This window comes from Mycteria americana, chromosome 3 (assembly GCF_035582795.1).
Source record: "Mycteria americana isolate JAX WOST 10 ecotype Jacksonville Zoo and Gardens chromosome 3, USCA_MyAme_1.0, whole genome shotgun sequence".
Lineage (NCBI taxonomy): Eukaryota > Metazoa > Chordata > Aves > Ciconiiformes > Ciconiidae > Mycteria > Mycteria americana.
This window is the reverse complement of record NC_134367.1, coordinates 109,858,053-109,883,745: the sequence shown is the minus strand read 5'-3', so window position 1 is coordinate 109,883,745 and position 25,693 is coordinate 109,858,053. Positions and strand designations below refer to the sequence as shown.

Genomic DNA, 25,693 nt, shown 5'->3' with positions numbered 1-25,693 from the left:
CCTGACAAGTACTTTTAGCTGAATTAAACAGTACTGAATCTTTCTCAACCAAGTCTTAAATGAAGCAGTTTATACATTTATGATCTGGGAATAAAGGTAGTACAATAACCTGTTTTCCTATTTCTCAAAGATCCCTTCTCAGAGAGACCATTTATTCACTTACCTGTTCTTTACCTCTGGAAGTGTCAGCAGTCAGGATTTCTTATGTACTGAAGTTTAAGATCATACAACCTCTGCACTCCTGGGCTCTGTTAACTGAGTAGGACCAGCTGAGCCTCCTGCTAAATATCTGGCACTTGCCAGATAAGGACATCTGCCTTACTAGCACCAGGTAAGCATCAACTCCCAACAGCCACTCTTTCTTCACAAGTGGAGGAAAGGCAAAAAGACCTGTGTACAGGAGACTGGTAACAGAGCAATTAAAACAAAGGAAAACAAGTCAGTTACCAGGGATTTTCATGGCCAGACAGATGTTCAGGCTGATGTCCCTCTGGCTCCTGGTAAACTTGTCACCATCGCTGTTAGCACTAGTGACACAGTTCAATGGAAAGATGAAGGAATAAACAGGCCATAGATAGATGGCTTTACAAGGGTAGTAGTGAGTCTTTGAGCAAACTGCAACAAGAGGAGACCTGGAAGCTTCTCCTCCTGCTCAACTCCTGTTTATCCCACAGAACAGGACATTGTTCACTTGGCTATTCATTACCACACCAGAAGATGAAAAAAACTGCAGGCAGAAGGCCCACCGCACAAGCACTTTTTTATTGAAATCAGGAAGTCATACAGGTACAGGCTTTGTACAAAAATCTAAGAAAATTTCCTAGCTTGACTCCAGTAGTTTAAAGCTGTGCGTCTGGTTTTAAACGTGTGACATTTCAGCAAAAGCTTGAAATGCTCATGAGAGACATTACGTGTTTGTCTGCCTTGCCATAAGTTCTGCGTTACAGGAAAACAGAGATGGACAGACTAGGTTCTTGGTTAGGAGTCCAGCAAACAATTGGTGTCAAAGTTGTAGCTTATCTAACTCACCCTCAGGAAAGCCGATACCTACCAGACAGTGAAGAATCCCACTATTTGTGCTCAGATATAGCTCTGTTGATTACATATTTGACTCCCAGAACTGAGATGGGTTGTGTGAGTGTACATGTGTGTTTAAAAGAGATTGGCACTCAATTCTCAGATTTTTAAAATATTTCCTATGTTTAGCTTGCAAGCCAAAGAGAGGCAGAAAGCATAAAACTTCGTCCTATGTACACACACATCCCCCTTGCATTAAATCAATGTCAGTAAAATCCAGGAGGGTTCTTAGACTGCCACCATTTGACTTACAAAAAGGGGGGGAGGTGCTGAATGTGTCTGTGGTAGGGTACACCTTGGCATTTCATTCTATAATTCACAGTATGAAAACTACTTGAATTCCACCTTAGCATGAAAGAGGGAAGGTTTTTAAAAAACAATTTTTTGAGAATTACAAACAGGTTTCAATACTAAATTCTGCTCTTGTCCTCCTTCCCCTACTCGTTATAAAACCCAATCAATATGCAGCCACCATCACAACATTAAAAATGCATTCAAGGTAGTTGGCTGGTGCCTTGAAACAGTACAGAAGCACTCAAGAAGATAGTTTCCTGCAAGCTGCGGACTGTACTGGCAGTCAGTGTAGGACAGACACAGCATGAAAGAACAGCTTTGTCCTTGTGAAACGCACACTTGGCTTCCAGGGCACAGGCTGCTGCATCTCAAGAGGATGGAGAGCTGGGGTGCAACGCATGGGAGGCTAGAACGCTCTCTGCAAGGCTCAGATGAACTGTGCCCTCAGAACAAGACATGTTAGTTCATTCTTACTAATCCTCGGGCTTCTTGCCCCTACTGCTCCAATATTTGCTATATGCCTCTTGGAACATATTTTTGCAGGGAATTTTGGCCTTCAGTTTGGTGCAGATAAGGAAAGAACCCCCCATCTTCCGATGAAGAGAGTAGGTCTCCTCTGGCGGAGGGACAAGCCGATGCTTCAGCATGACTGGGATTAAACCATGGATCTTTTCAGTGGTGCTTTGGTTGCCAAAATCAAAAGGTTCCTCAGACGCAAAAGCCTCTCCCAGGATGAGGACAGCATTTAAGTGGGCATCTTCCATTTCCTGCCCAAAAGGAAAGAGGCATAAATAACATCACTAGCCATTTTAACCACCAGGGAGGAAAAGGAGAAATGCTAGCGCTAACAGCAGCAGCTCAGTAGAAATACCTAGCTATACCCACAACAAAGGTAACCTCCAGCCCCCAGCAAGACTGAGGAACATTTGGTTAATACAGTTTCAAGCAACTAAACCTTCCAGAAGACCATCTGCCCAGTCATGAAATTTCAGCACTTATCACCACCTGCAGGGTCTTGCTGGGGGAGAGAAGGAAGGACAGTGATTTGGGGGCTAGCTGTATCATTACTGCTCCCGCTCCCAAAAGGAAGTGAAAGAACAAAAGCCAAAACCTTTTTTGCCCTCCACCCTCATCCTTATCAACAGGGCTTTCAGACTGACATTGGCTTTCACCACATCAAGAAATCTGGGGAAGTCCACAGACCTGCAACAAACTTATCACTAGCCACCACTAAAAGCAGACCCTTCTGCTCCATACCTTGACTTCATAGCCGGTAAGGAATTTCATGTCAATGGACTTCTTCAGTACTCTCTCTCTGTCCATGTCAGCAGCTGCCTTGATTACCTAAATAGGAGGAACACTTTCAGGAGAGCCAGGGGATGGCTGAAAAAGTGTTTCGAGTACAGGACTACTACGTAGGCTATAGGTACACATGCTGCCCGCTCGCTTCCTTGCCTCTGCCCTCATCTTCAGGGGTCTGCGTGTTGGCCAGTTTAAGAGCTACTGGCAAAGAGATACAGCTGCTGACTCTCCAAAACTCTTCCCAATAGGGCTACACATAGCCCAGAGAATGTAAGGGACATCAAAAAAGCTTCACGAACCAATCAGCCCCTCCCCCAACAAAACAGTAGAGCCAACTGAGAAGCTTTAGGCAACATCTGCTGGCCCCTGCAGCTCAATTATCAAGTGCAGAACATGGTGATTACTAAGGAAGCACTTATGACTTCACATAAATTTCTAAGTCTGTAAGCAAGCTAGAAATCACAGGAAGAGACAGTGAACAGGACAAGCAATTCCTGCATACCCTCACAAAAATCACTGAATTCATGCTCTGCTGCCCGAGTCTCCCAGTAAGCAACATTACAGTTCTCCACATTTGTCATGTAATTTAGACGTCCGAACTCAGATAGCCAGAGGCTTGCAGCAGACGTGCAGAAGGCTATGGAAGGGATGAAACAGGAACAGAGATCTCTCTCTTGCCTCCAGCTCTGCTTCCCTCCACACCCAAAGTGGTGAGAAATGTGATACAGCTAATATATAAGCAGAATTTTGCAAATACTCTTTAAGACCCCCAGTGTGGCACTCGGGGACACAGTGCAAGTCCTCACCTCTATGTAGACATCTGTGAACTTCTCATCAAACCCTCGTGTTGCTCCGAAGTCCAGCAGGGCCACCTGGAAATGGACAAACCCATCTGTATTAGTGTCAACCACTCAAGTAGAGCCAGACCTTAAGACAACTCCTGACATCTTCAGGAAGCTCAGCTTCCCCCTAACTCCTTTATTTCCTGACAGTAGCACAAACATTTGCACTAGTACATGGCAGAGGAGGTATGGCCTATGCTCACAGTCCCACCTGCTCAGCTGTTAACTCCACTCGGGCTTTCTGCAGCACAGAACTTTTTCCCAGCACTTTCCAACACAGACCTCAGGGATGAACAAGCAATTCCATCTGAGCTGCAGGGCACAAGCAAGCAGCCAAACCTACATGCAGGACATCTGCAATTGCTTCCCCAGGCACCCTTATCTTCAGCACAGCACAAGACAAGAGCATTCAACTAAAGAGTCCTTGGCTCAGGAATGCCCTGGTAGAGCACTGCCAGCTGCAACTTCCCACCGACCAGCTTCAAAACAGACCCTGAGGCTAAGGAAGTAGCTGTGACTGGATCCAAGGCCAAAGACAGGCAGCCAGCCAAGGTTACATGAGTCTGGCTCTCCCACCCAGACCAAGTGAGGATGAGTGGCAAAGGGACAGGTTTCAGCTGTCCTACCTGCCCAAGGCTCAAGGACAGGAATCTGAGACAAACTCAGTAAGGGTTTGTTATATTCTGGGAGTGGGGAATAATCAAAAGCTGGTGAAAACCAGCCCTTGTACAGCTAGAACAGCAGCTGCTCGGGCTTACCTTGTGCAACTGTGGGTCATAGAAGAAGTTTGACCAGTTTGGGTCAGTCTGCATATACCTGAATTCAAACAGCTCCCGCAGACACAGGACCAGGATGTTGTGACAGATCTTGAAAAGCAAGGAGAGAAAGAAGTCAGTAGGGCAGCAAGCCCTACTCACACATGTAATTTACAGCAGGCATTAGCAAAAAGGGAACACATCACCAGACTGGCAGCAACTATCTGCTCCATGCTGCAAAACTCCTGAAGAGTTGAGAGAGAGCCCTCTAGCAACTCCCAGCCCACACCTGCCATTTTATCATCCTTAGCAGACAGCAAAGATGCCATGGAAGTTTTACATCAGCCTGAACTGTAGTTCATGTCAGCCCCTGGATGTGCCTCTGGAGAGGCTGCTACCCTGTATGTGGCAGCTGAGAACAGCAGGGTCCAGGGGTCGTCCAACTGCATACATTACTTGTGTCCTTTTACCTCCCCAGCTTTGACTGCGCACTTGGTTGTTGCTTTGAGAGTAAAGGAACATCTTCATAGTGCAAAGAGGGATCCAGAAGCAGAGGTGGGGGAGGCCAGCAGAGCATTACAGCCTAGCCTGGTAGAAAGTCCTGCAGGACCCTGGCCAAAATGAAGCCAGTGCAGTTCAGGGGAAATGAGATGCGGTTCCAGAGCATTTTAAGTTAAAGGCCCAAAAGAAACTAAAGAGCAGAGTCTCCTCCTGTAACACTGCTGAACAACATACAGAGCTAGGTCCAAACCACTACTGAAAGGGATCTTTGCTAGATACACACACCCACCATGTACTCCTCAGCCAAGTCTTCTGCTGAGCTCAGCACTGACCCAGCTTGAGGAAGGAGCAGCAGACCCACACCTTGGGACTGGGGGAAACAAGAGTAGCAGTCCCTGAAGAGCCCACTGCTGAATTACATACTACAGCAGAGCTTTTCTGTGAGGATATTTAAGCTGGAGCCTGTTCAGCAGAAGAACTGCCAGCCTCATTCTGCCCCTCTTCAGCTTCTGCAAAGCTGAATGAAACATCATATCCAAGAGGGAGGGAGGAGAACACCAAATGCAAGCCAGACCCTGCTACAGGACACTGCCATTTGAGTCAGAGGGCCATGGGTCAGCCAGGGTAGTCGCTTATAGGAAAGAAGGGCTGCTCCTCCAGCAACACCCCACCTTACACAGCCTTTTAAAAGCAGCCCTGATGATACACAGCAGCTCATTGGAGTGGACAAGCCCTAAGAACAGACAGCTTGGTCAGGGGTCACAGGCAGCCAGCTCTGGCATAGCTTCAAGTCCAGTATGGTGCTGAGATCTGTTTATCTACAGGAACATACTCTGCCCTCTTCCCCAGTGACCTGCTAACAGCTGACAGCTTACACCAAGACAAAAAAAAAAAAAAAAAAAAAAAAGAAAGATCCAAATGCCAGGACAGTTATTTCTGCTACTAGAGCAGCTGCTTGTCCCACCACAGCACTCCAATCCCTTGCTATATTCAGCACCACCACCTACCCATCCCCACCTCCCCCCTCCTGTTTACCGAGAGGTACTTTTCCAGCAGCCCTGTGCAGCCCAGGTCAGTCCCACAGAAGGAGATGACACCCAAACACTTGCACAAGGGCAGGAGATGATTCTGCACTCCTGCCCAGAAGAGCAGCTGCAAAACAAGACCCCTCTGCCCTAGCTGACAATCCTTCCCAATGTTAAGGTCATCTGAGAGAGAAAAAGGGCATCTAGGAGTTACACAGCTAGGCTACCTCCCCTTCAGCCGCCCTTGCCATTCACCCCTCCAACTCCTCCCTGCTGAATGCTGGCACCTGCAAGGCCTAGACCAGCCTGAGGAGACTCCAACGTCACTGCCAAATTCCCTACGCAGAAATCTGCTGAGAGGCTCCAGTCAATCCCCAACTCCAGCCCTGCCTTGCACTGCTCAGGGCTTGCCCTTCCGCAAAGCATCCCCTGATCTACCAGTCACCAGGCAGGCCAAGCACGCCGCTCTGAGCGAGGGGAGAAGGAAGACCACCCCACGATACCTCATTTCGAATTTCCTGGCTCAGCCCTACAGCTTGATCCAAGGGGAAGCCAGACACCAGCTCTGTGGTCAGGACATGCTTGCTGCACAGCTCATCCACTACTCTTGGGACGTAAAAGAAGGGGTGGTCTTTCAGCAGCTCCCTAGGGGAAGAGAAAGGAGAAGAAAAGGTTAGGAGCCCCGAGAGCAGCCGGGCTGCTCCGCAACACCTCGCGCAGCACGCAGCCCCTTCACACCACCTCTCCCCACACCCTGGCTGAGGCTGCCAGGAGACATTTTCCTCAGGAGCTACAGTAGGGATCAAGTCACCAGAAACCACACCAGTGACTTCTAGCTGCTGCCAGCTCCTGAGGTCACGTCTCCTGCCAGAGCAGTGATATTAGGAGGGCTCCAGACTGGTACATCAAGGGGCACCGGGCTCTTTTGCTCACCTCGCTTCTTCACTTCAGGGCCAGACTACACACATGGAAGAAAGAGGCCTTGTCTAAGGGGAGCAATGCCACAGGGGAGGTTCTACAGAGGGACAGGAGGGGCATCCAGCCTCCAGCAGCTCTCCCTCATCCAGCCTTCATATAAAAACAATCTGGACCCCACTGCTACAGCAAGCCAAGGGAGCAGGCAGTGCTGGTGGTATTAATCGCTGTAAAAGAGCCGAACTGAAAAACCTCCTAGACTAAAGGATGGGAGAAGCCTACAACAGGCTGACATAAAGAATACACAGAACAGCACTGCAGCCCGGTCTCAAGCGTTACTGCAGTACCTTCACGTGTGGTGAAACAGACAGGCTCGTGCTGAAGGAGAGAGGATACGCTATCACGTTTCAGCTGACCGAAAATACGCCTGGCTGAGACAAGGTGGTAATTCTAGAGGACAGCTCAGGCCGCACGCACACACCCTTCCCCTGTGCTACATCCCAGGGCACGGCATTCATCTCCCCACTGTCCCTGAAGTTAAGCAACCTCTCCTGCGTTTCACACGCACATACAGAGACAGGAGGGGTTGAAGGCAATGGTGTGAACATACTGGAATTTCCTTGCGCAGGCAGCTTCTCTCTGGTAGTCACACTCCAGGGCCAGCTCTCTGCTCAGGACTTCAATCAAATGCTCAGGGAACAAACCTGAAAGTCAAACAGCAGAGAAGAGAGTAGGCTTAGAAGAAAGGAGCCCCTCAGGCTAAGCCTTCCAGAGCTGCAGCTGAGGAGCAACCTGCTATCCAGCCAACTCTGATAGCAGGTTGCTCTTCAGAGGCCCCAGAGAGCCAAAGAGTATTTCCAACTAGATAGAGGTTCTGCAGGTAATCCCAGGCCAAGGCTATGCAGCTGCTCCTAAAGCAAGGTACATCCACACCATTTTTGTGCCGCAGGGCTCCGTCCTCCCCCGACTCCCATCCCACAGCCCAAGCTGTCTGTTCCTGGTACTGGCATGGCTGTGCAGAGACACACACCAAGGAGTAGAAGCACCTAAACACTAGCCTGGGCAAAAGCAGCAAAAAAGGCTCCAAACCATATCTGCCTACAACTGGGAAGAGCAGTTCTGCACTGCTAGGCAGAAACAGTCAGCATGACTAAGACAGTGAACTGCAGCAGCACGCAGCCAGGGCCCGAGTTGCCAAGTCCAGCCTTCTCAGTCTTGGAGATGGAAAACCAATCTACTTGGGCCAGAGACAGCTGGGACTGCAGCAGCCTCTGCAGGGCCCTGCCCAGCCACCACAGAGAACAGCCCCAGGTTTTGTCAGCACCCAGCTTGATTTTTAAAGCAGTATTTGTACAGTCCCACTAAGATTTAGAGCTGCTGCAGGCAGATATTTGGAAAAAAGGAGTAGTAAGTCTTGCATTCCCTGTGGGAAAAGGGACTTATCAGTGCGCTGGGACACTGAGCAAGCTCCAAGTCTGACAGTTCTCCACCTCTCCACAACTCTGACTGGGAAGAGCAGAGAATGGCAGGCACGGAGGGCTGCAGAAAGCATGGAGAAGAATGAGTTCTACCAAATGTACCAGAAAATAACAGGGACAAAGCAAGACTACCTAACGTGAGCACTGCTCACGCTTCATGCCTATAAAGCCATCAAAGTGAGTATACCCAGACACTTTATACTTTGCCAAGAGTCCCTATGGGTCCCTCTATAAGAGCACACAGAGACAAGTGCACGTTACTCTGGCAGGTGCATGCACATACATGGCCAGGTAAAACCAACGCAGGTGCACTTCCCACCCCACTGAGTGGACACTGGGGCAGGCACATGCCCAGCAAAAGGCAGTGGCAGCTCTGCAGCAGGAGAGGGGAGCAGAGCATGGCTCCCCAAGTTGGCCCTGCACCCACTGCCCACATCCACTACCTCTCCTGCTTTCTGCAGGAGATCTGTTCCTGGGCAGACTTATCAATTCTCAAGTCCTTTTCACTGTTTCCTTGAGGCTGTTTCCTCCCTCCAGTCTATGGAGAGAAGTATGCAACGCGCCGCTTGAAAAAGGGGTTGACAGAACTCAACATGCACCAGTGGGAACACAGGGCCTGCCAAGGGTCTCTGTCTTTTTACCTTCAGGGAGAATATTGCTCATGCTCAGGACAGTCATCAGGTTGTTAACATCACTGTTGATGCTCTGGGCGACTCCAGGGTACTGCAGGACAGAATGGGAGAGGGCAGTGTTGAGACTAGATGACCTGGTTGTACAGAGTAAGATAAAAACACCTTCCAGCTCAACATCCACTGACCCCCACAACACAGCCACCTACAGCCTGGCAATGAACCAGGGCATACCTGAGCCACACACCCCTCCTCTAAAAGCTTATTTAAAGCCCAGCATCTAAAACGGGGGACAAAGAGACAGGCTAAGATGCAGCTCCTTACAACCAGAATGGCCTGTTCAGGTACTCTGACAGGGACTCTTCCAACACATTAAAGGTTCTCGGACACACAAATCTGACAACAGAGATGGCAGTCGGTCATTTGCCTACCACAGCTGAAAGTACATGCCACTGACAGCCCCAGAGTGTTTCAGCCACAGTAGCAGGGCAAGCGGTGAGAACCCAGCCCAGTCCTGGCAAAGGTTCCTCCCTCTGTTCTTTCTCACCTTGTCTGTCAAGAAGGGGACCAGCCTACGCTGCTGTGGAGCAGAATGTGTGCTGATGCCACAGGGTTAACTTTCTGTTGCTTTTACATTGGTCTAACTTCAGAAGAGTATTTTGGACACAAATGGCTTGAGAAGACACCAGTACCCATCCATACTGTTTCTAAAGTCTCCCCACTTTACAAAAAATACCAACCAGATGACCAACTTTGCCTTGGACCCTGCTCAGTCAGCAAGGGATCTCATTCCTTTGGATTATAAACTGTGTTGTACAAGGGGTTTCAGTTCCAGAACTCAATTCTGTTAGAAATACCTGCCTGAAGTTGCTGGCAGCTTTCATGTGAGTTGGTGAACACCCTCCTGCATCGTCAGACTGTCACTACTCAACAGTCAGTGCCTGTTTGTCACTTAAAACTTCTTTAACCTTTGGGCTGTGGCTAGAAAGGGGCATGTGGCACGTGCACACCCTGGACAGGGGACTGACCTATGGAGCAGGTAGGACCCTCACACACAGCCCTAGAAGTACAAGCAGTCCCTCACCATTATCCCCACGCTGCAGTGAAATACCTATGAGACATCTCCCGCTCATCTGGAGTCAGAAACTGACTCAAGCTGCAGAACCTTATCTGTCCCTCCCTTCTGCTTGCACTAGGTAAGACATTGCTGGACCCAAATTTTCACTTGCATTAAAATATTTCTTATTTGTCTAGCAGTAAGCATACTTATGCAGTTCCCCTGCCCTCCTGTGGGGCACAGACAAGAGACAAGGCTGATCTGTAAAGCCCACCTGGATTTTCATGGCAACTTCTTTCCCGTTTTTCAAGCGTGCCAGGTGAACCTGACCAATTGAAGCAGCAGCAAAGGGGCGTTCTTCAAAGGACTCCAGTTTATCCCTCCAGTTGGGGCCAAGATCATTGTTCAGAGTTTTCTGCAAATAAAAAGAAAGCATCAGGGTATGGGAAGCAAAGATTTAAGATTTTTGCTATTGGAAATCACATTCCTCTAAGGTGACTCACACAGCCTATAGCAGTTCTGAGTACCTATACCCTGCTTTCTAGATGGTTCTCCCTTCCTCCTCATTGCACACCATCACAAGGAGCGGTCCAGCCAGCTGTGCTCCCCCAGCACTAAAGAGATGCTGGTCAGATATGTGCGAGGCTCTGTTGCTCTGGCCTAAAGGACAGAGATCTTGAGCACAAACACCACTGCCCTAGCAATACAAAAGTCCCCTTTTTGGTGCCACTTGTTATCTTACAGAAAATGAGCAAGGAGTTAGATATTTCTCCTTTTTTGTCATGCTGCCAAGCTGAACAGAAGCAATCCAGGCATGCAAGAGTGACTCCCTAAGGCAGTATTGACAATTAAACATCACAGCCTGCTTTAACAGCTTTTTTGCTACATTGCCAGACTGTCATATTCAAGTTCTGGCTCTGCTCAGTATCTTTCAGAAGATTAGTAGTGCTAGGAATTCCTTTTGCATCACCCTTCACATCTTAATTTACAGAGGGAAGTAGACACAAAGAGAGAACATGTACGTAGGAGAAAGCAGACTTAGTTTGCTTCACTCCGGCTCTTCTTGATGGTGGGTTAGATTTAACCAAAAAAGTAAGGACAAAGTTACTGTTAATTTTCCATCAGACTAAGGCTTGTAAGTCTGTTTCTAAAATGGAATGTAGGCACTTCCAGACACTGGTTTAACATCCATGAGAAGGACGAGAGAGAGGAAACAGAAGAGGAGGCTACATTCAACAATTTCATATTTGATCAAATACAATAATCATATTTGTATGCAACATCCTGTTTCATCATCATAGTCTCAGGATATAAAAACCCCACGTTTCCCTCTGTCTAGAGCTGAGCTTCAGTGTTTTGGAGAGAAAAGGCAGCACATAACTGAGATAAGGAATCAGATGTTACCCACAATTGAAAACATGCAACATTTATTAAAAGAATACTCTTAAAAATCCCCATCTGCCTCCCCTACTGGGGTATGTCACAGATGACATTTATTCTGTTGTTGTCCCTCATCCCCTGATAAACAGAAAGGAATATTTCTCACCATCATCTGCTTTATCGGCATGAAGTCAGCACTCTGACGTACGCGCTCAAAAATCCTCTGGAGATGGGGGTTGATGAAGGCATCATCTACCAAGGGAAAAAGCACATGGCAGTCAGCACAGGCACTGCATTCTCCAGTTCTTCAGCACACAAAGAAACATGCACCTCCATTCAGACAAGCCAGGTTATCCTGCTCCCAAGCACACTCCAGTGTGCTCCAGTTTTGGAAATAATTCTCATTCAGAAGCTCTCCATACCCAGAAGTAGCACCTGAGACATCACACCTTTAGAAATCAGCCAAACAGAAGTCCTGTGCACAAGTAGCAAAATAAAGGGAAAAAGCTACTCCTTCCTTTTCACTCTTGCAAAAAAACTGCATATTACCCAAACATCTCCTAAGCTACCCTCCTGCTGCAGCAGGAGAAAGTTTCTGTGTACCCCCTTCCAATTACCAAGGGAAAGACAAAGTATGAATACGCTAGAAAGCACGCTGAGAAACTTTTTATACTTTGGAATTAAGCATCAGTTGCCATAGTGCTCCCTGGCTTTGTCCAGCAGCACTGCCAAGAGCAGTGGGCAGCTCTGCACAGAGGCAGAGGCTTTTGGTGTGACAGCAGGTTGCACAAACCCAAGAGCAGAGAGTGCTCTGCACAAGCCTCTGTTATCCACCAGCCTGCCTTTTCGCTGAGAGCAGTACAGCATTCAGGTCTAGGAGAGTCCACTGTGTCACAGAAACACAGCTCACAGAAGGAACCCTCTGGGGAGTCATCCCAACGCTCCCGGGTTCACAGCGTGGTTTAATCCAGTTCATTCTAAGGGCAGTAGCTTCTCTAGAAAGCTGTGCAATGGTAAAACACCACTTACGCAAGTATTGAACTCAGAGAAATCAAGATTCAGCATCTGCTACTGTAAACAACTACCCAAATGCAAAGCAACTACAAGTGGGCAGAAGACACAGCTGAGCCAAAAGTAAGTTATTTTAAGAATCAGAAAGATTTAGCAAGCAAATATTTACACTCATAAGAAAGAGGACGGGTAGGGGCATCTCGAAAGATTAGTCCTGTCCTTTGAGCAAAGGCTTCTACAACAGCCCAGAGAAAAGCCACCAGTTCTGGCAAACTTTTCATTTCGTGAAGGCTTATGGAGGAATTAGATCTATCTGCTGCTCTCCCAACACTGGAAAAAAGTCCAGGCTACCAGCCTCAATCTTGAGAGCTCAACCTGCACGTGCGCTTGTGACATTCGAATAAAAATCTATCATTCCTCTGCATTTACAGATGCACGTACAACCGTAAGTCTATCCCAGGAAACAAGAAACAAACAGCTACCTTAAGAGCGCTGTCCTGGGAAGAGGGTGGAAAGGAATAGTGGAAAAAAAAAAAATGCAGAGACATGACATTAACAGTGTTGTTTAGAAATTCCCACCAAAGCCATGAGCAGCATTTAAAAGTACTAATAAAACCCCACTGTGGAATCAACAGGATTTTTTAAGAGGACCTCCCATTCTGTCACTGCAAGCCAGAGATTAACAGGCTTTGCAGGAACAGTGAGTAAAACTCCCATCGTGACGTTATAACCCTGCAAGAAGACCAGACATTACACTTGCACGCGCATTCCAAACACTGAAAGAAACTTCTGCTCTATCATCAATGGTGTACCACTGCCAAGCCTCTGAAGATTATAAAAAACTATTCTCAGGGGTATGTGAAAGTATTAGCCATCATGTTGTAACATGATAACCTGCACCTCCTAGGATGACTGTGCAGAAAGAGAACGGACCTCACTAAAAGTGACTCCTGCTCCTAGAGGCCATTTGTGTCAAGGTGTCGGGGTCTGCCACAGGCATTTAGGATCAACTTATGTTATTTTGCTTACATCTGAAAAACTCACAAGGTATTTTAACTTTTAGTCTGAGAGGGCGTTCTTAACTGGGGCTGCTTGACCACCACTGCTTTCTTCATTAGCACAACGCTAAATAGCCAAGAAACCTGCAAGTCCAGGCTGACTGTACAGAAACTCAGCAGCAATGTTAAAAAGTCAGTCACGCTGCAGAGGCAACTCTGACAAAACGAGGCTTACAACATGCTGATGAGCAAGGTTATACGTCTTTGTGGTAAACTGATGAGGCCTTACCGGCATGAAACACGAAGCAAGAGTCAAGGCAGGGCACTCAACTGGCAAACGCAGCTGCCTTTCCAACATCTTCCAGAGCACACACACCAGAACACGGGATGATTTTGGGCCCTTGGCATGCTTTCTGTGCATGACCTGTAGGGATGTGGGTCCCCAACAAATCCACTGACTCCCAGAAGCAGACATCAGGGTTTTTAAGGACACTGCTTTGTAACTTCTGGGGGGTTTATCTCACAGGTGCTCAGCTGCACCTGGACAAGGCAACACAGAGCCCCTGTGCTCAATTAGCACACATCCCTGGTAATAGAAGAAGCCAATTCAAACTCACAGGCCACAGAGAAGCCCATGAAGTGGCAGGAACTGTGTGAAGCCCTCCTGTCCAAACAGCCAGCCCGAGGACCAGATACTCCACACTGTTGGAAGTGTCTAACCTATTTCACCACTACTGTCCCTCAGCAAGGTTACCAGGGGCCTACGTTCTCACCAGGCATTGCAGCACTCCACGCACTCGTCACAAGAGTCAAATGAGGGCTGGGCAGCACCGCCGAGGTTGCTAAAGGCCTGTATGTTCTTGACACCCAAGTGAAGTCAATCGGCAAGTGTTTGACACTCCTGCCAGAGCTCAGTAACATTAGGAGACAGCAGGCAAGTGACAAAAATCCAGAGCATTTCTGCTCCTCGGAGCTGGCCTTTCACAGCTATTCCCTCTTCACTCACATCCAAGCCTAGGGCAGTTGTGACCAGGCTCTGGGCACAGATCAGGTGCAACTCAATAGTGTCTTAAGAATTTTACATTAATCCCCACCTATGGCAGATGATTAACTTCAGAGCTGATTTCCAGACATGGCTCACTCACCCCACATACCCAAGGCACTGGCCACAGAAAGCAAGAAGCACAAGAGCTCCTCCTGGATCTACACTGTGAACCACCAGTCACTGGCACCTGGCAGTTTCTAGAAGGTGAGAAAACAGCATATGGGTGGCAGCCTTCAACACAGCAGCTGCTGCCTCCCACCTAGCTTTGTTAATGTTGCCATCAGCCTGGCACGCACCCAAAACAAGCGATTAGCAAATGAAGAACGATGAAATGCCACAATCAAGACTCTCTGGAACAAGGAGCTGGTCTTGCTTTATTGGCTAAGCCCAAGTTATTTAATACAATACTAGATCCTCATCAGCCTCATCAGTCAACACCTACAAAAATTCAAGTAGAAGCACAAGCCAAGCAAGCCGAGTACTTCAAACACTCAGACACTGACTCAGTTTCGGTGACATCTTGAAAGCTATTTCCAGACAAGCGTAACAGCTATTTTTGGCTAGTTCTTTCCTTCCCTGTGAAGTTGGGCAGGAAGGCCAAGTGGACAGGTCCAGATAAGGTTTGAATTCAGCACACCTGCTATCTTCCAGGAGTAACTTAACAGTTCAGTGCAGACACTGATGTCACTCATGCCTTCACCTGTGATCAGTGACTTCAGAGCCCAATGGAGTAAGTACCAGTTTGAAGTCTCCTCAAGATGAAAACAAGTGTTTTAGACCTGATAAGATTATCAGCTGTACTGGCCTTTCCAGCAAAGCTTCAGTGCCAACAAAGCATGTAAGCCATAAACATGCTGTAATGGGAGAGGGCTGTGGATATAACCTTGACCACTTTTGGTGAACAAAGAACAGGATCATGTTCTTGCTATCATCCTCCTCCTTCCTAGCAGGACACCTGTGACCAGACTATGATATAGCTCTGCTTCTCAACAACTGCTTTTAACACAGGCATTAAAATTCACAGAGAGCATTCACCTTATTTTCAACCAATTTCACTTGTGTGCCTGACACAATAGGGGCATTGGGTAAGTGGTGGTAGATAGTGCACACATCTAGTTATTTCATACTGGGATTAGACTGAACTGAATCAAACATACCTCCATCCCTGCTCTCACAAGAGAAAGCCACTTGTCTAGTCTCTCCACATTAACTTGACACTGATTCCATACAGCTGACCATGTATCACAAGAAATCGGTTGCCCCACCTGGCAGCACTGCTAAGGAGGATAGCTGAGGACCTATGCTACCACTTACCCTGAATGCTTAACATCTGTCCCAGCTTCAGTGCTGCTCCCCGGACCTTGCACAATGTTCTCACAATTCTTTCTGCATTGGCCTCCGACAGGAACGGGCTGGAATCCATCACTGCTTTCTTTCCTGGGGAGAGAAAATGTATGGATGAAGAGCACCCTTACCTCAGTGAGCTCAATCCATTGTGTTAGTCCACATTCAACAGATGTGCCCTTCCCCAGAGAAATCAAACTAGGACTACACTCAGTGCCTTCACTGCAACCCAGGGGTGTGGACTGCACTTGGACATATGTGTCTTGTGCTTTGACATTGGTGGCTTGAGGGCCAACAGCAGCAAGTCACAGCAGCACAGACATCCATGGAGGCTATGCAAACTGTCCAGGATCCTGGGCAGATGTTGGTGCTTGAACTCGCTGTGCCAGCTAGCTCAGCCTAAAAACACTACGTAAAGGTCTCCCAAGTCCCACACCATAGGCTGCACCATAGCCATAGCCTCAGAAGAAAGAGCAGTAGGGGCGAGTCACAGCAAGGAGGAATTGTCAAAAGCTTTGACAGCACACTGGGATAGACTGAGAACACGCTGGCACTTCCTAGGGTGGGAGCAGGGATTCACACCAGCGCCCAACGTCCTTTCTCATATGCACTAATTCTTGCCCAAAACACATAGATTCATACATAAACACATATTGCCGCGCAATTGCACATCCAGAGTGTGCACTAGGCATCTGTAGAGAGCAGACACAACTTCCACATCTCCAAGTCCACAATAACATTATTTTCTAATCAAACTGAAATTTACTGTCTCCTGATGCACAGGCAAAACAAACTCTCCCAACACCATAACCCCAAAACACCATGGCTGCATGTAGCATTTTGAAAAAGCAGCAGATTGTAAATCTGTGATGAGGTTAATCAAGCTAGTCAAATCCAGGAAGGCTGGAGATAGTCCTCACAGGAGAAGCCCAGCAGGAGCTCTCATCTGTGATACCGTGCTCTTCTTGGACAATTGTGCTGGAAGGGAAATTAATTCCTGTTGTCAAGATTGCCAACCTTTTTCCCTTTTACATCCTCACACGTGCATGGCGTTCCTCGCCATGTTCTTACGGTCAGCTTGCTACTAAGAAAGATGCTGCCTGTAGACAGAAGAACATCTCAGTGTAGTAGTCACTTGTTCTGACTGCATGTAGAGGCCATGCAGGGAGGAGGCCAAATCCTTCTGTCCTTACTCCCATCAGCAGTCATGCAAGCATCAGCTTGCACAGAACAAGGCCCAAAATATACACAAACACACACATTCCCATCCCCAGAAAGGGTAAAGCCTGATGTCTGACAGGCTCACTAAGTAATCATTGCAGCCATCTACACAGCAGTGCCACAGCCCCAGGTATGCAATGTGGTTTTTATGTGGCATAAGAAGCACTTCCCCTCCACCTTTTTTTTTTTTTTTTTTTTTTAAAGGGAGAGGGAAGGAGACCCTGACTCAATTTTGTGGTCCCTTTGGGAAAAGCAACCCAAAACTCCTTCTGCAGGCAATGCCTAGTAGAGCGGGGACAGAAGGGGCAGGCAGGCACTCACCAACCACTTCTCTTGGGGCTGCAGCTCAGCTCCTGCTGATGGAAAGCCAAAGCAGGATGAAGGTCAGGTCTTACAGCCAGGCTGCTGGGCCCACAGCTGGTATGCTGATCTTGGAGCTACATTTTTTTTTTTCCAACACTTCAGAGGAAAGGGTACAAAGAACAGAACAGCTGAAGCCCACATATACAATAAGCAGGGCCCAAAAAGGTATGGCAGCTGCAACAGCCCAGAAGATCTCAGGCAGATAGAAGTTACTGGTGTCATGTAGTGCCTACAGCAGCAAGAGATCCTCTCCATCTCCAGCTATCTCTCAGGAAGGTATACAGAGGGAGGTCAGACTGGCCAGGGGACAGGGGAAAGAACCAGGAGTCAGACTGAAGTAGCTGCTCTCTAAACTCTGGTGGCTCACACAACTTGATACAACCTTCTTGAGGCACTAAGCCTGTTACTGACCCGACAGACACCGTTCAGCCCCAGCAAGCAGCTGGCTTGCTTACAAAGCTTTCCCTAGAGAAGTGATGCCACTGAACTCTCCATTGGCAGTGCACAGAGGATGCCAAGCACTGCCTTTCCCTGTCCTTCACCCCCTCCTTTCCTTTACCTGTTTTGTGGGAGAGCAGCAAGATGGCACTGCATGTGGGACATGATCTATCTGTCCAAATCCCTGTCCCAAGTAAAGAATGTACATGAAAAGGAGAGAGGAATAAAAACACCAGGAGGGAGTACAGTGAACAACTATCCTGCTCTTGAGAGCAAGATGCAGAGAAGCAGAAGGGGCCCAGAAGTCACCATTTGCATCACACACAGCAATCCTCAGAGCACATTTTGCTCTGGATCCTGAATGTAAGGAGTCTGAGAGGCTGAATAGGTAGAGCTGCCTAGGGCAGAAGGATGTGGCTTTGCCCACCTGAAAAGTTGGCTCTGGAGAATGGAGTGCTTGGAGCCATCTAGCAGAGCTCTGGCTCTCAACTCTCCCATCAGGAAAATTCTGTGTCCTTAGCAATGATGAGGCAAATGAACCCTTGTATGAGCTCTGACATACAGACACACAGGAGCTAGGGAAACTACCGAGTCAAAGCCTTACCTTCCTTCACACCACCTGCACACACAAACATCCTCCTTTGAGTCTGCAGCAAGATAAAGGAGTTAGTTACTGATTAAAGTCACCTCCAGAAGCCAACGAACCCTGACAACTTTAAAAGTCTTATCAGAGAAAGAGCCAAACACAGGCACTCCCCATCCTCTTCTGCTGGTGTGTTTCTCATTAAAGTCAAGCCCAAGGGGCACTACCTGATCACCAGGCAGCCCAACAGCACGTGATCAGCTGTTGCTTGTTTACATACTTTGCTAAAAGTGGGCATGAACAAGAAGGTGACTTGAAAGCAAGAGTCAAAAGCAGGATTATGTAAATGGAAAGTGAAGAGAAAAAACAGAGAAAATAGACATAGGCTTCCAAGGCTAGGTGGAAAGGAAGTGGGGATAAAACCCAGCACAAGTTACTGAAAGTTGGCACATTTTTTTCCATGAAGTTTACATTTCTCCCAAAGAATGCAGGTACCTTTTGATGCTACAAACAATTTCCTCACTATCTTAAGATCACAAAGTTGTTTTTCTCTTTACCTACTTCATCAGGGAAAGAAAAAAGGGCAAACAGAAGTCACATCTAAACAAGCTGTGGCAACAAGGAGACTTCAGAAACGAAGGCTCCTGCAGCCACAGTGCCTGGAGCCTGTCAGCTCTTCCACAGCAGAGGCAGATGCCCTCAGGAGTGCTTGACCCACGTCTTCCTTTCCAAATCCAGAATCAGCGTGAACCCTTCCCAATCTGTGTGCATCTCACACCTGTATCACTGCTTTTCCACCTCCTTTGCTACTGTCAAATGGAGAACTAGCCACCAGATTTGGCATGTATTTGTTTTTAGGACCATCTGCCACATAAACTTTGGGACAAGGGAAGAGTCAAGAACATAGCCTAAGCACTTCAGACTGAAAACTCAAGGAGATTGTGTTATTCTTTTTCATAAGAAAACAACTCTACGTTCAAACCTAGGCCAGCTTCCAGCCCTTCAGGGCTTTGCCCAGCCTGGCATTTGCACAGTGCCTAGTAGAACGGCCCAGTACAGGTCATTAATAAGTTACAAAGTTGACCTTGAACCCAGAGTCTCTTTACTAGTAATGGCAGCTATTTATCTGGGCACTCTTTCATTTTTATTCCTGGAAATTTATTCCACCCTCCCATTCCCACCCCATGTCAGCCTTGCACCTTAGATACACACTCTAAATACTGAGACTGCCATCAAGGTCACCAGTGACCAAGGAGGTTATTTTTAATTAGCTACATCAGCCTACCAAGAAAATTCCCACTGGAAATCAAGTACAGCCATCCTCTTTTTAAAAAAAATTAAGATGAGCCAAACCACTTAAAGAACTTAAAGAGGGCAGCATTAGGCCCTCAAGCCCTTAAAAAACAAACAAACTGCACCTACTCACAGGAATTTGGCAGCGGAATGAATTTATGTCCAGGACATCAGGCTTGGATGGAGAAGGGAGAAATTCACAAACTCTTGCACCAGACTTTTTTGTTCTAGGATAAATCCCTTAAGAAGTGAATTGTTTATGGAAACAGAGACAATCTGAGGCAGAGAGGAAAGAAGGGCCCTGTGGCTACTAAACAAGGACGGGGAAATTGAGCAGGGAGAGACAGATCAGCACTAGTGCAGTTGCTACAGAACATGCAAGAGAGTAGGCATTTGTGGTCCCTCCATTTGATAACAGCAATGGAAAGAAGTACAGGCCATGCTACTAGGATCACTTGTAGCTCAGGAGTTTCTGGCTTGCAGTTTTGTGACTGAAGGATGATCCATTTTTAGATCCATTTTAAAGGTGTGAAGAAATTTTCATTTGTACTGACTGGACAAGAGGAGGGTAACCAAGAGAAGGCTCTTTCCCGTCACCCCTGGATGCCAGTGAGAAATTCTTCGGCATGCCTTTGGGCATATACATATCCCACTTGTTTAAGTTTGAAGTGCCAAGATGTTACTATTAATATTGCAGCAGTGGGGAGAGAAAGAGATGTCCTCTACCAGCTTCCAAAGAACAGGACAATATGTCATTCTCGAAGACAAGACTTAGCCTGAGCTTATGGTGCTGGCAGCCAGAAAACTTGGACGCAAATGCCTCAAGCTGAAATCATGAAAGAGGTGCAGAGGTATTTTTAAAGAAATGTAGAGGTACCTATGTCAAGAGATTTCCCCTAAGAACAGCTAAGGCCAATACTGCCAGAAGAACAGAAGGAAAATGGGATCTTGGACTCAAAACTGTGTACATATCCTCTGCCATGCATTTCTGCCAGAGCAGAGCCCATGGAGGGAGTTCTCATCCATGGAGCCTTACCCACCACTGTAAAATTCTGTGGAAAACACATCCAAGGACACTAGCTAGAGACTGTAGCTGAGTCACTGGAGACTTTCCTGTGTCCTTGGCCTGAGAAGCTCCAAGAGACTATGAGGAATGAAATAGTCTTTTACATCTGCCTCACCTCAATGCTTTCTGCTCTTGGCCCATTCTCAGTCCCACTGCCCTTATCCTTTACAGTGTAACCACTGCTCCGAGCTCTTATCTAAGCAGACATGACAGCAAGAGGGGAAACAAGAACGAAAGCAAGACAGCTAAAAATAAAAGCCAGGTCATTTTCTAACTCCCTTGCCTAGCATCGAAGTCGGCATTTCTCATTGCCTTATTCTTTAATCAAGGTTTGTTCAAGAAAATTACTCTTCCCAAAGCGTGACTCAGACCGTAGAGCAGGTTTCTGGCACCAAGTTATAGTTACACGGGAAATGGTTTCCGTAGCAAGAAGAAAAAAAGTCTAAAGGTGCAATTGCTTTATTGCAAGGAAAAATTATCTGTTGCCCTCTAAAGAAAAAAAAAAAATAATCCTTTCTCATGCTATAAAAAAGAGAAACAAAGCTCATGTTATTCCCTCAAATTTCATAGGTCTGCAAGCTCATGTTTTCACTTTAGGGTGTGCCCAATTAGAAAATAATCTGGCAAGCAGAGAAATACCAACAGTTGTGCAATTCCTCCTCTGTTAAAAGCAAAGCAAATCATCAGCTTCCAACAGGTATGAACAACTTGTCAAACACCACAAGCGCTGAAAGCAAAAGCCTTCAAGGATTTTCTACAGGATGGGCCATGGTTGCCTGAATACATGCTTTTAAATCAAAGCAAAGAAACCCACCCAGCCTCAAACACCTCAGGTCATGGAGAGTAACAACAACTCTTTGCCAAGGATCCTTTTTCTCTGCTGGGCTGCTCTGCATTGCCTAGTTGTACGGGGAATACAAAGATGCAAGTATTAACAAGTCTCCCGGGTGGCACACAACCCCTGCCATACCCCTGTCCCCCCACCAACAGGAATATGTTTCATCTGCTGGGGTGTTGGGTTTGGTTTGGGGTTTTTTGGTTGGTTGGGGTTTTTTTTAGGGTTCTCCCCCCTCCAAATTTCTTCAGCTTTCAGCCACTCCCATACCTCCTGGAATAGGTTCACACTATCTCAGTCTTCACCCTTCCCCCACCCCCAAAAACGACCGGAGGAAGACACAAACTGGCCTTGTAGTAGAATACTATTGGCCACAGAGTAAAATTACAAGGACCCAGCAGTTGTCATTATCTCAAAGCAATGCTTCTGAACCAGGAACGATTTGACTTCATTTTTACTTCTAGCTGCAAGTGCTTAACCCTTTCATCAGTTCCCTCCAGTCACTGGAAATAATCTAAACAAACATGCTAGCCAAACCAGAGAGACCAGCTGAAGACCAAACAGCCTGCAATAACTGTAACAAAGAACTCTACATTTTGCAGTATCCCACCAAAGCTTTTCCTGGATAAGAAACAATGAATGGAGCCATAAGCTTGAGAGTAATCTCATGTTTTCTAGGAAAGAACACCATGTGGTTTCTATGCCCTGAACCATTCACCCACGCACAACCATTTGGTACCACCATATTTTACCAACACATAAGCTTAGAAGAAAGCCACCATGACACGGCCAGGTACAACTTAGGAACATTTTACCTCCAACTTCAAACAAGCTGGGAAGAAAACAGGATCAGGTCAATTTGCACAGCACAGCCTTTTGACCTGTTATGAGAATCCTTTAGAAGAAGGCAAAATATAGATACTGGAAGTAGCTAACTGCCATTTAACATGTACATAAAGTGTTTTGTCTCTCTTAAAAGAGAGCAGCCATCCTCCAAGTTCCTCCTAGGCAGAACATCCTTAAATTTCAAACAGACTGCAACCAATAACAAAGCTTTCAGACATATGGGCTCATCTACAGTTTCTGTTCTAATAGAACTACATGGTTTCACCGAACAGCTTAAAAAAAAAAAAATTGTTCTCACTCATTCTCTCACATATACCTCTGACCTCTGTCTATGTAGTGAGGCTGTGGTGTACTTAGATGGGAGAAGAGTCTGGAGGTGGAGAAGGATTACATTAAAAATAGAAGAACTACCCGCATCCCCCTGTTATTCTGACTGCCTCACTGTCCCAGCTTTCAAAAGAATAAAATCTTGCAAATGCAGGTAAACTATGTCTGGGGGGAAAAACAAAAAAAAAAAGGAGAAAAAAAAGAATGGGTATGTAGGAAGGGCTTACCATTGCGTTCCTCGGGTCTAAGGCTCTTCTTTGCAACTTCTGCCAATGCCCCAATGCCAAGACCAACAGCTAGTCCTTTAAAATAAGGAGAAAGAGACCGAGGTCAGAATGAAAAAACCTTCTGAGCCACATACAGAGGCATTTTTTCTAATTAACCTTAAGCCACACGGTCAAATGCACAGCGGCAAAACAGCTTGATTAGAACATCCTGGCTTTTGCAATGGAGTCATCTTCAAGTTTGACACAGAACAGTTTTCTCCTGTACTTCTTCAGCCCAGCATGCCAGCCAGCTATCATAGGCTAGGCCAGTCTGTGATGTCCAGCTTTTATAAAGCATGTCAACAAGTGCTACTCAGAGCTCTGTGCTCTGGCTGAGGTCCTGCTGTAGACTCAAATCATGGAGTTTAGAAGGGAAGAAAAAAAAAAAAACTCAAACACAGTTCTCCAAGTACAATTCTCAGGAAAGGACAGAATCCCCCTCACCCCCCACCGTGCCACCACAGTAGCGGGAAGCAAAACTGTATTTAGATGAAGCCACTGCCAGTAGAGTTTAAGGCTCTGTGACCCTACTGTCTAAGCATTCGGGTTTATTTGTGCTCATTAGCTGTCTGACTTCCATGTGCTCATTGACTATGATGAACAGAAACATGTTTTTCCTGAGGCCCACTTTATGCAGTGTTGTATCCTGCAATTCCAAGGAGCTGTGCTGGGGAGTAACCCCGCACAGCAACAGTAAGACCATGAGACCAAACACCAGCACTCCACATGCACTATCACCCTTGCAAGCAGTGAATTCTAGGGCGTTGTCTCACAGCCACAGATTAAGCTACGACTACAAAGGAAGCATTGTCTGCCTCCGCTAACCTGACCAAAGACACCAAAGATTAAATGAGACACAGATCTAATCATGCAGTAATCCATACTACCCAAGGTCTCACTGCCTTACCAATTTCAAAATATTTACTTTTCTGGATAACAAATGACATGGGCAACCAGAACAGCTGGTGCTCCTTCACATCTCCTCAGCAATGGTGCATCCCGCCATGCCTTACTCCCCCACTGCTAGCAGTACTGGGTGTGCATGTCTTCCAAGCACCCCAAGCCAGCCCTCCTTGAGGCACTACGGGAACAACCGGGGACACTGAGTACAATGAAGGAAGCATAGCTGACCAGCACACGGCATTTTGTGCATGCATGCAGGAGGAAATACATGCACACGTTTTGCAGTATCAAGTGAGGAAGCCTGGGCACAAACAAGTTGAACCTCATCTTGCATAGTGAGTTTTTACTCTCTCCCATCAGGGAATTACGACCCCACCTCTACCAATAACATTTCAAACTTGCACAGTACGTCTGCTTCAGAAACAGCTCCACCTTGCAATCTTGCAGGCTACATGTACTGGGTCAAAGAATCCAGCATACGGTGAAGCACGGGGCACAGGAGGCATCAGTGACGTTACAAGGCCTTCGCAAGGACTGCTTCCAGGGCCACTCCCATGCCATTTAACTGCCAGGCAACCTTTCATGCTCCATTGTACATGAATGTTTAAGAGCATATGGCATAATACAGAAATCTAAATTCAGAACAAATATAACTTTCACAGGATGCCATGATTTTAACATTATAATACTTAGATTAAAAACCCCTGGAATAATTTTTGGGGGATTTTTTTGGTAAGTTTTCCATATTTTCTGCAAGTTTTCCTATGGAGGTTTGGCACTGAAATGCCAAATTTAAGCCTAAGGAAGTCTGCTGTTACTAGCTAGCTTGTGCAGAACCTTCAATAGTTCCAAGCCACGCATGACCACTGAGCAAGTCTTTTGCACCAGAAATCCAGAGATTTTATTAGCTGAACAAAATGAGAAAAATATCCCTAGACTCCACAGGAAAGAAGCAAAGAGACTTTTCAAACAGAGCATAAACAATAATTATTAAAATGCTGATACACAGTCATCTCCAAACAGATCCCACAGGCGAGACAGTAATTTGGAGGAGAAAGTACTGAGAGTCAGAGAGGAAGCCAATGAAGATAGATCTCATCAACAAAATGTAATTTTTCTAGACTGAATACCACTCACAGAGCACTTCTGTTGGCCTTGATCCCACTTTCACCACCTCCAAAGCAATGCTCCCCATCAGAAATCAGCTTGGTCATTATCAAAGCTAGTTGAACTGGGCTGGCAGTAATTTGTTCCAAATTAAATACGTTGTATCTCCTTCTAAAGGCTCTATGTTCACTACTGAGATTTATTCCTATACGTAAAGTAAATCATATCTGAAGTTTCTAATCTCTCTTCATCATTAAGACACAACCCACTTTAAAGGCAAACGAAAGACTAGGAACCAGATTCTACCCTGCCTTCCAGAATAAAGATGGAGAAGTTCTAGCACACTCCAAAGCAGCTTGTGTTTACATCAGTGTAGGCAAGATCAGACTCCTAACAAGCGGGTGTCACACCTCCCCTCTCACGGCTGTACACAGCTGAGCATCTGAACTAAACCATATTGTAGACTACACTAGAAAAAGAGCTTCTGTCACAATAGCTCCTCTTAGATTTGCTCACTGCTCCACTCTGTCCAATTTGCTAGATAATTAACTCCACTCATCAGTCAACAACAGTTTCAAATAAACTAAAGCCAGCCATAAACAAGTTCGCTATTAAAAGCTGCTAAGGTTTAAAGGTCTGAAGTTTAAACAAAGGCTTCAAGCATCTTCACACTATACTCACAGTACACAGCAGGATACTTAGCTCAGGGTATTATGTGAAAATGTAATGCAGCATTCCTACTTCAAACGTTCAGTAACTACCTGGAAACATCTTGGGGCATATGCAGCCCTG

The 25,693-nt window shown here is 46.6% G+C and overlaps 1 protein-coding gene across 1 annotated transcript in view; it reads right to left on the bottom strand.

The window, feature by feature from the left end:
- Positions 1 to 740: 740 nt before the first annotated feature.
- COQ8A (coenzyme Q8A) overlaps positions 741 to 25,693 on the bottom strand; it is a 48,452-nt gene continuing 23,499 nt past the window's right edge. Inside the window, exons 5-15 of the mRNA XM_075496536.1 lie at positions 22,853 to 22,927; positions 15,624 to 15,746; positions 11,422 to 11,507; positions 10,150 to 10,290; positions 8,831 to 8,912; positions 7,322 to 7,415; positions 6,300 to 6,441; positions 4,274 to 4,381; positions 3,480 to 3,545; positions 2,629 to 2,715; positions 741 to 2,138 (exon numbers count right to left, since the gene is read on the bottom strand). Of these exons, the coding sequence (XP_075352651.1) occupies positions 1,845 to 2,138; positions 2,629 to 2,715; positions 3,480 to 3,545; positions 4,274 to 4,381; positions 6,300 to 6,441; positions 7,322 to 7,415; positions 8,831 to 8,912; positions 10,150 to 10,290; positions 11,422 to 11,507; positions 15,624 to 15,746; positions 22,853 to 22,927 (1,298 nt within the window). The 3' untranslated portion in view covers positions 741 to 1,844. The remainder of the gene's footprint in view (positions 2,139 to 2,628; positions 2,716 to 3,479; positions 3,546 to 4,273; positions 4,382 to 6,299; positions 6,442 to 7,321; positions 7,416 to 8,830; positions 8,913 to 10,149; positions 10,291 to 11,421; positions 11,508 to 15,623; positions 15,747 to 22,852; positions 22,928 to 25,693) is intronic.